Source organism: Erpetoichthys calabaricus, chromosome 5 (assembly GCF_900747795.2).
Source record: "Erpetoichthys calabaricus chromosome 5, fErpCal1.3, whole genome shotgun sequence".
Lineage (NCBI taxonomy): Eukaryota > Metazoa > Chordata > Cladistia > Polypteriformes > Polypteridae > Erpetoichthys > Erpetoichthys calabaricus.
In genome coordinates, this window is record NC_041398.2 from 93,428,721 (window position 1) to 93,441,632 (window position 12,912).

The 12,912-nt window shown below is 40.3% G+C and overlaps 2 protein-coding genes across 6 annotated transcripts in view; one reads left to right on the plus strand and one right to left on the minus strand.

Annotated features, from left to right (window-relative positions):
* lcorl (ligand dependent nuclear receptor corepressor-like) overlaps positions 1-3,575 on the plus strand; it is a 215,095-nt gene extending 211,520 nt beyond the window's left edge. For all 3 annotated transcript variants that reach the window (XM_028801767.2, XM_028801764.2, XM_028801768.2), the window contains one exon: positions 3,444-3,575. In XM_028801767.2, the coding sequence (XP_028657600.1) occupies positions 3,444-3,466 (23 nt within the window). In that variant the 3' untranslated portion in view covers positions 3,467-3,575. The remainder of the gene's footprint in view (positions 1-3,443) is intronic.
* Positions 3,576-5,655: 2,080 nt separating this feature from the next.
* The window catches only part of ncapg (non-SMC condensin I complex, subunit G), a 51,891-nt gene continuing 44,634 nt past the window's right edge, over positions 5,656-12,912 (minus strand). Inside the window, exons 19-22 of one of the 3 annotated variants that reach the window (XM_051928257.1) lie at positions 12,600-12,734; positions 11,534-11,593; positions 11,106-11,184; positions 5,656-5,951 (exon numbers count right to left, since the gene is read on the minus strand). In XM_051928257.1, the coding sequence (XP_051784217.1) occupies positions 5,804-5,951; positions 11,106-11,184; positions 11,534-11,593; positions 12,600-12,734 (422 nt within the window). In that variant the 3' untranslated portion in view covers positions 5,656-5,803. Of the gene's footprint in view, positions 5,952-11,105; positions 11,185-11,533; positions 11,594-12,599; positions 12,739-12,912 lie in introns of all 3 variants that reach the window. The other 2 variants (XM_028801772.2, XM_028801773.2) reach the window with 2 other exon arrangements.

Genomic DNA, 12,912 nt, shown 5'->3' on the forward strand with positions numbered 1-12,912 from the left:
CTCTGTGAACAATAATAATGCTAAAGATTATTGTGTCATGGCCTTTCATATATTCAGAGGAAAGCACTGCTTTAAAGATCTGTTCAAGCTAAATCTTGCCATACTCTTGAAGAGCATCACCCAGGACCTTGCCAAGCAGTGCAGTATTCATGTGTCATTGGTGAACGCACTGTGTGCAGTTGGAACATTTAGAGAAAAATATTTTAATACTTTTTTTCAGTGTATTATTGTGTTTATTTTTTATATATAGTTCAGTCCCTTTTTTCGGACAATTGCATTGGCTGAATGGCCTGTTTATGTCACAATTTGACTGTAGATTTGTACAAAGCAACACATCCAACTGTTCCAGTAACATGCACTTGAGTGGCCAGTTATTATGCATTTTGATTTATTGAACTTTTTAAAAATAGTAACCTGAAACTCAATATAGTAACAGGTTTGAATAAGAAGTATATCATCTTGTAAGAGGTGAATGATAAAGGGCACAAATATTCCAGACAATTTACCCATCCGATAATCTGGGGCTGATTAAGCCTTTCTACCACATTGTGTAACATTAACAGAAAAGCACATGTGGGCACAGAGATCTGAAATGTATTTTTATTTTTATGTGGATTTTCTCTCTGTCCATCTCCTCTTTGAGTGAGCTGCTGACCCACGCACGTATCATTGACAGCACCTTGTCTGAGTGTCCCTCCTCCACACACCACGGTCACCTCACATGTACCATGTAAGCACATGCTCAGTTGCACCTCTCAGACCCCTTGACCTGACTGAATGTTTTTGAGTGCACCTCTCAAAGTAACCAAAACAGAAGTGATCTCTTCCTATTAAAGTATGGTCTTGTCAAGATTCAACAAAACAACTAAGCACTACAAGTAGTACAAACTTTAGCAGTAAAGTGCATTTAAATATGTGAGGATACCTAAAGGACGTAAAGAAGCCAAAGGTGAGACAAACATCCAAATGTAGAAGGAGTCCTAGGGCCCTTCTCTTACTTTTTTACAGCAGTGTCATTGTAAAATGGGTGTCTGCTCTCCCCTTAAAATGAATTATGCTAACTGCACTTGTTATTATGAAATCAGCACGTTACAAAGTATGTCAATACGTTAATCCATAGCCTGATTAGTTAGGTTGTATAAAAATGGCCATTGATTTCCAGAAAGTCTTCCTTCTCGAGAGTAATAGCCATTTGTGGCCCATCCTTCCCTACCAGTAATTGAGCTGTTCAGGGTGGAGGAGTGTACTTGATTCTAGCATCCCTTCCCTTTTTCACTATAAGAGTGTTTCGTCTTCCGTTTTTATATTATGCAGACCTTAACAATGAAATCCCATACTCTCATCAGACAGGTGGTCTTCTGTTCAGGGAGAGATAGCTAGGGAGAGCTAGGAAGGTGGATTGACCAACTTATACCAATTCTTGTCACAAGTTCTGGACCAACGGTGATGCTGTGATACAGAATGGCCCTGCAACTCAAGACAAACCTGAAGAGCCACACTTCAGACCAATGGGTGCACACATTTCCTTTTCAAGCCTGCTCTCCAAACTCCACTGTCTTTCTCTCTCATGTGTCTACACTCCTCCTGTCCCTTTTTCAGGCTCTGAGGTGCAGTGGCAGCTCTGCACCCCCATCACAAATTCTACATCTTGAGCCAGTGTTTCACACCATCTCCTGAAGACTTGGGGTTGGTTAGGTAAACATCAAAGCACAGCTTTTCTTAACAGTAAAGTAAAACAGGCCTTCTGAAGCAGTGGCTCTTACCGTAACACCATAGAATATGTGCTGCTTTGTTACAAAAGAGTTTCTTTAACTGTGTAATACAAACTTATTCCTATCCTTAGAAGATACGATGCATACCATTGTAACAATGCTAGATATCACAAATGCACACAAAAGAACATTTAAAACAAGTGTATCCCAATGTTCAGGCCCAATTGCCCACCATGGCCTAGTCATTCTGGCCCCCTAATCATCCCCTGCCTCCAATTGGCTGGCTCTCTGTCCCTCTCACCACTTCACACCTAAAGGTCATGAACAGAATCGGTGACAAAGGACAGCCCTGGCAGAGTCCAACTCTCACCGGAAACGGGTTCAACTTACTGCCGGCAATGCGGACCAAGCTCTGACTCCGGTTGTACAGGGACTGAACAGCCCTTATCAGGGGGTCCAGTACCCCATACTCCCGGAGCACCCCCCCCACAGGATTCCCCGAGGGACACGGTTGTACGCCTTTTCCAAGTCCACAAAACACATGTAGACTGGTTGGGCGACCTCCCATGCACCCTCCAGGACCCTGCCAGTGGTGTAGAGCTGGTCCACTGTTCTGCGACCAGGACGAAAACCACACTGTTCCTCTTGAATCCGAGGTTCGACTATCTGATGGACTCTCCTCTCCAGGACCCCCAAATAGACTTTTCCAGGGAGGCTGAGGAGTGTGAATCCCTCTGTAGCTGGAACACACCCTCCGGTCCCCCTTCTTAAAGAGGGGAACCACCACCCCGGTCTGCCAATCCAGAGGCACTGTCTCTGATGTCCATGGGATGTTGCAGAGGTGTGTCAATCAAGACAGTCCTACAACATCCAGAGCCTTGAGGAACTCCGGGCGTATCTCATCTACCCCCGGGGCCCTGCCACCAAGGAGTTTTTTGACCACCTCGGTGACCTCAGTCCCAGAGATGGGAGAGCCCACCTCCGAGTCCCCAGGCTCTGCTTCCTCATTGGAAGGCATGTTAGTGGGATCGAGGAGGTCTTCGAAGTACTCCCCCCACCGACCTGAGTCGAGGTCAGCAGTGCAGCATCCCCACCATACACAGTGTTGACTCTGCACCGCTTCCCCCTCCCGAGATGCCTTAATCTCCTCGAAGCCATCCGGAAGTCGTTCTCCATGGCCTCCCCAAACACCTCCCACACCCAAGTTTTTGCCTCAGCAACCACCGAAGCCGCATTCCGCTTGGCCTGCCAGTACCTGTAAGCTGCCTCTGGAGTCCCTCTGGACGAAAAGGTCCTGTAGGAATGTAAAGAGTTATTATTATTATCAATGAAAATAAAGGTGCAATGAACCTATTTAACAATAATAATAAACATGTAAAGAATTGTTATTTTAAATAGGTTCATTTCACTTTTATTTTCATTTCTGGGCATTTAATCCCCATTATAGCGCTGTCTGTTTTCAGCTCAACCTTGAGACCACCCCAAGTATTGAGTCTCAACCTTCATTATAATGTGGCTTCATCCAGTCAGTTACGTTACGCATCACAGAGTGTTAGTAACAGGAAGCACAGATGTGCAAATGTGGACCATGGATAAGAGGGGGGCTGTGCCTGAGCCACAGAGGTCAGATGGCCTGGCTGGGCATTAAAATCTAACAATTGTGGTGATAAACTGTTTTCTGTGGTATTATCTACTGTTTTTATATTCATGTCTTCTTTTTTTCCTTTTCAGAAAAATCCAGCATAACTGGATAGTTCATCGTTTGAGATGGAGCAAAAACAGCACGTGAAAACTTTAAATGTGCCTTAAAAGTCTTTTAACAAAAAGAGAGCGGGAGTAGCAGGATCTCAGCAACTGTACTTTAAAAACAATGGGAAAGATGCATTATAAAATATTGCACTATTTTGTAAATCTGCTCACAAACATTTTTCCTGTTACAGTTTTGGAAATGTTGTGCACCACCGAACTATTTTTTTTTATTCTAGTAATCTTGATTTTGTCCGTACAGCGCAACTGTAGCCTTTTGAAGATTTCATTTTGAACACACAAACATACTGTATGGTGGCAGAAACAGCTGTAAAGTGTGGGATTTGGGGAAGGATACAACTCACATTGAGCTCTTCATCTTGGGACGTTGATTTAAAAAGTTATTGCACTATCCAAATCTAAAAATGTTGTCTTGCATGGTCTCGTTGCACCCCATAATTTGATGTTGGCCCCACGATATGTACTGTACACACTTCACTTCAAGATGATCACCTTCATGGTGACTTTTTGCTTTAGTTTACAACATTGCATCAGCTTTCTTAAGGGTAAATAAAAATACAAATGTAAATGTTGTTTAAGTTACTAAATAGAAGAAAGGCTTTTTTTAGTTGCATTTTAATCAAGCCAACATTTGAGGTGTTAATTTGAACCTTGTAGTCAAAGGCTTCTCATTTTTGTTTTTAAATATAAAATTTCTAAAGTTGCTTACCACTCCAGTGTGTCTTAGCTGCATATTTTGTTTAAAAGTAGCTACTTCACTGTAGATTTTCCTTTTAATTTTACAAGTTAATGTACATTTAAGTGTTACACACAAATGTCTGTACTATGGCTATTGACAAATAACTTTATAGATAGATAGATAGATACTTTATTAATCCCAATGGGAAATTCTATATAATGTACTTGCTATAGAGAGAGAACACGTGAACTACTGAAAACTGCATTGTGAGTACAACTCTATCCCAGCATTCATTTCTTTGTTCATTATGAAAATCAAGCCAGGCTTTGTTGTAGGACTGCAGACAGCAAACCCCTCACTAAAGCATTAAGCCAGTTTATGGCCTTTTTAATTACACAAAGCTAATGTAGCGGACATTCTGTTTACACACACACACTCGTAATAATACTCATCTGCTCGTCTATATCTCAGTAATCTGCAGATTATTCTAAAATTACATGGACTGGGTTGCCTTTTTATTTAGTTAAGAGACATCTTTCTGTCATCAGATACAATCGGGCAAACCTAGTAAATCTCTTAGTCTGGTGGCCATCATCTTTTGCACATGTACAATAAAGGTGGGTCAGCCATAAATTAGTGCACGTCCTGGTTGTAGCCTGCTGACATATTTGTTCCTTATTACAGGAAATCCTAAGGGGACGTTCCTTAGAGCCAGGATGTGCAGCTGATTGGATAATTTACTTCAGATAAACCTAAGGAATTTTTTTATATGTCTTCATTCACTGAAATGATTATATTCAATAGTGTGGAAAGGACAGTTTGCATACTGAAAAAAATTGCCATGTAGATCTGGAGAATTCGTTAAAGTGCTTGTGTAGCATGTACGATAGGCATTAACCAACTCGGGGGCAACCCTGACTTCCAGCATTCAAGGCACCACAGCAATTAGGTTTGTGCTTATCAGATCACACTATTGGAAGAGGAATCCACAGTCGAGAAAACCTCAGGGATTACATGTTATGTTGTGTTACGGTTACTGTGCCCTGTGGCGACCATGCTGTGTGTGTCTGTGAAAGTTGTTTTGTTTCTGTTTACAGTTATGGGCAGCTTTTTCAGTGTCTTTCATTCTCTGCGCTCCTTGCGTGTTTTTTTTTTTCCCTTCTTAAAACCAGGTTACACCTAAAGCACAGGCTTCACTCTAAATGTATAAATTTATTAAGATGACTGTGCTTGGTTCCATGAGAAATATTTCGTTCTGTATTCTGAGAAAAACAAACCCTTTTAGAGGCGGTTGCCTACAAAAGCCTGTGCACTTGACTTCATCTTACCTGGTGCTATGTGTAGCATTCATTCAGATTAAATTGTATTTATGTTTTGTTTTTTGTTTTTTTTAAATTTGCTTTAAAATTAAATCTTGTATTGCAATTACTGTCAATAGAAAACTAATAAAGTTCTGTTTTTCCAATAATATTTTGATTGCCTTAAGTTCTTGAAAAAGTGTAGTTTAATATCACTGTAGACACAATTTTTAATTTTAAAAACAATGTTTATTGGTAAAGAAAAAAAGATGCTCAGCTCAAAAAAAGTAAACCACAGATTTTCACATGTACATGGACTATACAAACAAATGAATACGAACAGGGGGTCACACCTTGTCCTCTGGCTGGTCAGCCTCTTGGTTTATCAGGTGTGTTAAGTTCATTCTCGTTTTTTCTATTGCTGCCAGTTTTGCACGGCGTGACGGCCTTGAAGGTGGCTCTGGTGCTGTCCGAGGACCTTCATCTTGATCGCTGCTTGAGAGAGACACAAAAAGCAAACAACATTTACCATCATCATCATCATGTTATTTGTTCAGAGGCAAGAGTTTCAAAAATGTGTATTGGCCAGAAGTGCAGCTCATTACAACTGTGTAGCTAGCAGCTTTTTAAGATAATAAAAATAATCAACATAGCTCCATTAGTAGGTATGGCTTTTATACTTTGTAGTGCAGTAGATTAGCACCCTATTTTTGATAGGCAATGAGTGGAAATTGACAGCATCATTAAAGCTAGCAACAGGCACTGATAGCCAGCTAACCACCAGATTATCTACTCTCAATGTTTCCCATGTAAAAGACTTCATTCTTCTTGTCACCACACCAGATCAAGAAATCTGGACTATTCAACCTGACAGCTTGGATGAAAAAAAACGTTAGCATCACTTGATGATTCCCACATAAAACCAGCTAATGCTGCCAGTATTCTAGTAACATGCAGGCAAACAACCGTTCAAATTAACACTAGAATAATTGAAGCCTACAAAAAAGTTGTAATCCCGGGCCACCTTAAATTCCTTTGCACCTCTCCATTAGCGTGTTTTGTTTTGCAAATGTGTTGATCAGCACAAGCAGCCTGCTGTCCCATCCCCCACACCGATGGAAAATTCTCAGGGCTCAAGTCTATTTATCTGGGTGTGAGGTGCCTTGAGTTGTATAGGGTAAATAATATATTGTTATTTGGAATACATACTGTCATGGCCTAAGTTATCGGCACCCCTGAAATTTTCCCAGAAAATTGTTGCAGTTAAACGTGTACAGTGATCCCTCGCTATATCGCGCTTCGCCTTTCGCGGCTTCACTCCATCGCGGATTTTATATGTAAGCATATTTAAATATATATCGCGGATTTTTCGCTGCTTCGCGGGTTTCTGCGGACAATAGGTCTTTTAATTTCTGGTACATGCTTCCTCAGTTGGTTTGCCCAGTTGATTTCATACAAGGGACGCTATTGGCAGATGGCTGAGAAGCTATCCAGCTTACTTTTCTCTCTCTCTCTCTCTCTCTCTCCCTCTCTTGCGCTGACGTAGGGGGGTGTGAGCAGGGGGACTGTGTGCAGCTGCTTCCTGAAGGACAGGCTGCACGGAGCTTCGCATACTTAAAAGCTCAAAGGGCACGTATTGATTTTTTTTATCTGTCTCTCTCTCTATCTCTATCTCTCTCTCTCTCTCTTCCTGCTCCTGACAGAGGGGGTGTGAGCTTCTGCCTTCAACAGCTTTGTACCGGCGGTGCTTCGCATACTTAAAAGCCAAAAAGCCGTATTGATTTTTTTTTTGACTGCTTGCTTTGCACTCCTGTGAAAAGGAAGATATGTTTGCATTCTTTTAATTGTGAGACAGAACTGTCATCTCTGTCTTGTCATGGAGCACAGTTTAAACTTTTGAAAAAGAGACAAATGTTTGTTTGCAGTGTTTGAATAACGTTCCTGTCTCTCTACAACCTCCTGTGTTTCTGCGCAAATCTGTGACCCAAGCATGACATTCTAAAAATAACCATATAAACATATGGTTTCTACTTCGCGGATTTTCCTATTTCGCGGGTGGCTCTGGAACGCAACCCCCGCGATGGAGGAGGGATTACTGTATACCAAAACATTTGTATTTCCTTTATGTGCATTGGATCACCACAAAAAAATAGAAAAAAGCCAAATCTGACATTTCACACAAAACCGGGCTGGACAAAATTATTGGCACCCTCAACTTAATATTTGGTTGCACGTCCTTTGGAAAGAATAACTGAAATCAACCGCTTCATATAACCATCAACAAGCTTGTTATACCTCTCAGCTGGAATTTTCCGACCACTCTTCATTTGCAAACTGCTCAAGGTCTCTTAGATTTGAAGGGCGCCTTCTCCCAACAGCAATTTTGAGATCTCTCCATAAGTGTTCAATCGGATTTAGATCCGGACTTATTGCTGGCCACTTCAGAACTCTCCAGCGCTTTGTCTTCAACCATTTCTGGGTGCTTTTAGAGGTATGTTTGGGGTCATTGTCCTGCTGGAACACCCATGACCTCTGATACTGGGCCCTACATTGCGCCCCAATATCTTTTGGTAGTCTTCAGATTTCATGATTCCTTGCACACAGTCAAGGCATCCAGTGCCAGAGGCAGCAAAACATCCCCAAAACATCTTAGAACCTCCACCATGTTTGACTGTAGGTACTGTGTTCTTTTCTTCGTAGGCCTCATTCAGTTTTCTGTAAACCTTAGAATGATGAGCTTTACCAAAAAGCTACCTTGGTCTCATCTGTCTTCAAGATATTCGCCCAGAAGGATTTTGGCTTCCTCAAGTACATTTTGGCAAACTCCAGTCTGGCTTTTTTAAGTTTCTGTGTCAGCAGTGGGGTCCTCCTGGCTCTCCTGCCATAGCGTTTCATTTCATTCAGATGTTGACGGATAGTTCGAGCTGACACTGTTGCTCCCTGAGTCTGCAGAACAGCTTGAATATGTTTTGAAATTGATTGGGGCTGTTTCTCTATCCACCATTCGGACTATCCTTCGTTGCAGTCTTTTATCAATTTTTCTCTTACGTCCACGTCCAGGGAGATTAGCTACAGTGCCCTGTGTTGTGAACTTCTTGATTATGTTGCGCACAGTGGACAAAGGAACAGGAAGATCTCTGGAGATGGACTTGTAGCCTTGAGATTGTTGATATTTTTCCACAATTTTTGTTCTCAAGTCCTCAGACAATTCTGTGCTCTTCTTTCTGTTCTCCATGCTTAGTGTGGCACACTCAGACACACAACAAAAAGGTTAAGTCAACTTTTCTCCATTTTAACTGGCTTCAGGTGTGATTGCTATATTGCCAGCACCTGTTTCTTGCCACAGGTGAGTTCAAACGAGCATCATATGCTTGAAAAAAATGATTTACCCACAATTTTGAAAGGGTGGCAATAATTTTGTCCGGCCCGTTTTTGGAGTTCTGTATGACAAGATGTCAGATTTGGCTTTTTTTCTCTTTTTTTGTGTTATTCCAATGCACATAAAGGAAATAAACGTGTATACAAAAACATTTGTAATTGCAACAATTTTATAGGAAAATTCCAGGGGTGCCGATAATTTCGGGCATGATTGTACACTTCATGTGTGTTTCATGTCTACAACGATATGGATAAATGTAGGATGACAAGAAATGTTGAACACATACCTAAAACAAACTTTTTCCGTGTTATACTAATAATGGCGTGAAGTGTATAATGTGTGAAGAGTTTAGTCCAAATATCAAATTAACACGTGCACCGGGGGGGAAAAAATCATTCAATTTACGTTGCTGCCAGTGAGTTAAAAACCCAAGCTCAAATGTCAATCGACAGAAAGTTGACATGCATTCTTGGATGGTGCAGAGGTAAAAACTGCTGCCTTATAACCAAAAGGTTGCGGATTTGAGTCTGGGCACTCCGCATTCTGAGTAGTGAGCTTCGGTTATTATTGTTATAATATAATAAAAACATACATTTGATTTAAGTCTGTAACACCCGGTGTAAATTTTGGCTACTTGTAAAAGCTTTTTTTTATTATTCAGTTTTACTATGTTAGTGATGTTCACTTGCCTCTTCCTCTTTTCACAAGAGCAGCGATGGCCACAGTTGGTGCTGTGGTTGATGCCTGCTCAGAACTATTTGTTGTACCGGCTATCAAATAATTCTTTTTTCTTTGCATTTATATAGCGCTTTTCTCCTCAAAGTGCTCAGCAATTGCAGGTTAAGGGTCTTGCTCAAGCGCCCAACAGAGCACAGTCTCTTTTGGCATTTACAGGATTCGAACCGGCAACCTTCCAATTGCCACTGCAGATCCCTAGCCTCAGAGCCACCACTCCGCCCTTAGATACGATGGGTGACCTGTGACTGCTATCATGTAACATCTGTACAAAACATGAACAACAACAGGTTTGCTGCACTTCCAAACATCTGGCAACGTTTTGTTGAGAACTGTGTTTTGAGTTACAATCCAAAGGCAAAGACTTTCCGAGTCTGTGGTCATAAAGCTTATGGAGCAGTTTCTGGACAAAGGCAGAACCGTAACAACAGACATCTTCTTCATAGCACTTCCCTGGCTAATAGACTTCTGCACCGTAACAACTGCTTGGCACCATAAGTAAAATGGGACTTCCACCTGCAGCTAAAGTCACTTTAATACACAAGCAATTCACCATGCTAGTGTTTAGATCTGGCAGTGCCATGCTGACTGTGTATGCACCCAAAAAGAAGTCTGTCTGCATTCTCAGTATCAAATTAAATGCATGTTTTTATTATAATAATAATAATAGCAGCTCACTACTCAAAACGTGGAGCACTCGGACTGGAACCCACCATCTTTTAGTTATAAGGTAGCAGTTCTTACATCTGCACCATCCAAGAATACATGTCAACTTTCTGTCGAATGACATTTGAGCTTGGGGTTTTAACTCTTTTAACACTTCACGTCATTATTAGTATAACATGGAAAAAGCTTCTGCTTTAAGTATGTGTTCAACATTTCTTGCCTCGCATTTCCTGTCATCTACATTTACACAGATTGTTGTAGACACGAAACATACATGAAATGCATGTGTTCCAAATAACGATATACTATTTACTCTGCAACTCATGGCACCTGACACCCAGATAAACAGACTTGAGCTGGGAGAGGTTCGCGACTGACTTCAGTTCGGTTATGAAGGGGGCGGGGTTTGTGGGGCTGAGATAGCAGGCTGCTTGTGCTGACTGACACAAAACAAAAAGATGGAGAGGTGCTAAGGACTTTAAGGTGGCCTGGGATTACAACTTTTTTTGTAGGCTTCAGAGATTCTATTGTTAAAGAAGAAATATTTAATCGCTTATACAAGTCTGTTTTTCATGCCATGAGGCCATTACTCCAATGAACCGGATATTAAACTTTTGGAGTGCCACTGTAATGCAATATATGCAGCTTTAAACGAAGTGGTGTTAACTTCATAAAAACATATGATGCAAAGAAGGAGTTTCACTGTGAGGCAGCCACAGAGTTACTGCCTAAACTCATTGCAGAACTGTTGAAGTGGGGCTTTTAAAAATGGAAATGAGGAGCTTTGGTTTTCTAACAATGCACTGTTGTTTGCATTTTCGGCCCACCCCATAGTGATGTACTTAATGATTACGAAAAAAAACACATACCTCTCTTCATAAGTATCTGTTGCTTTACGTGCTCTGCTGCTTCTTGTAGATCTTGTAGCAGTGGATGCAGTTTTCTGGCCTAGGATTAAAAGAAAAAAAGTAATCACAAACTGCTCGCTTGAAGCATCACTTTTTGAATCAGAACAACCTGTATGCATTTATGCTGGCTCTGTAAAAGGCGATTCATTTAAGTGAGGTGTCCTCCTCAAAACTGGAAGCAAGGCGTGTGCTTATGTACCTCAATATGGGTATTGCCTGCAGACCTTTGTCTTTTTTTTTTTTTTTAAATTTTCAAGACAATATTGATAGTGAACAGGAATAGATACCTGTAAGGATCTTAAACTATATTAAAGAAAACTTACTAGTTTGTGGAAAATAGTACTATACAAATTCTTTCAAATTGATACACATTGCTTCAAAATACTTGCCTCGTTTGCTGCTCTTTTTTACAGTTTTCAAAAGATCATTTTCATCAGCTGCAATTTCAGCTAAAAATAAATGAACACACGGTAAGTTTAAACACAAATGCTTACCATTTATATTTCAAATGCGTGCTTTGCAAAACAATATATACTATTTTGAATTATATCAGTAAAATGTTATCTGTAAAGAAAACTACCTGTTGAATTTAGAAAAAAAAATCAAATTATTTGTTTTTGCCTGTTTTAGATTAAACCATGTCTGTTACCAGTTGATCATCTCCATGAAACACAAACCTTCAGGTGATGTTATGGGTCAGGTAACCAGTTTAATGTTATTAGAAATTTCATTCCTGATCAATTTTAGTACCTACAGTAAACAGAGACATTGGGCTCTAACTAGATGGTAAAGGTAGGCCTTTCTTTGGATTCACCAGTTGCTAACCGAGATCTCAAATGCTTTATGGTGAAATTTTGAAGCTTTGCTCTGCACCTTCTATCACCCTAAACAAGTGTGAGACTACATGATAAAATTCAGTAGGCAAGCAGTCTGGCTCTGGTGCTTTATTATTCTTCCATCGTAGACCCTGTTTTATGTTAAAAGCATATGTAATTCAACTTTTACAGTCGATTATGTGACAGGAGTAGCCAGAGAATTTTTAAATTTTTTTATTACACTGTCACCACGGAGGTCCTTTCTATCATGACCATTATCTGATCTCTGTTCACCTTGAGAACGTGAGTTTAACAAAGCACATGGAGTATGTAACATAAAAAATACATATATAACGTTTGGGTGGAGTATCCCTTTAATAGTTTTCTTTAGAAAAGGCACTTTTTGGTTGAGGCCTACAGGATTTTAAACTGAATAGGACATAATTCACTGGCACCCTTACTCATGGAATTATACTCTCAGGTTTCCTGGGAATCATGGTAGAAAGTTTGTTTGGCAAACAGACATGGGGGAACCTCAAATAATATGCAGGGACTTCAGTATAGAAATTGTTTGACTATTCTGTTTTTATTATTATTTGGCCAATGATTTACTCTTGGAGTTCACCAACACACGCCATACCTTTACTGGTTTCAGCAACGCCTTGATCAGTGGCATTCACCACTTGGGTATCATTCATGACAGCTTTGCCTTTGTTTTCTCCTTTAAGTTGGTTGATAACCTTTTCAATGGCTTTTAAACTGACTTTATCTTTCACTTCCTAAAAGAGAAATTTTATTTAAATATTTCATACTGTAATATTTACAAAGCAGTGGAAAGAAAACACTGGTTATAAACACAAAGATTAACAATATTCCCTTAACAAGGTCTTCATAAGTAGATGCAGTGGAAGAACTTTGAAATTTTAAAAGGTATACTTCTCAAAGCAAAATAC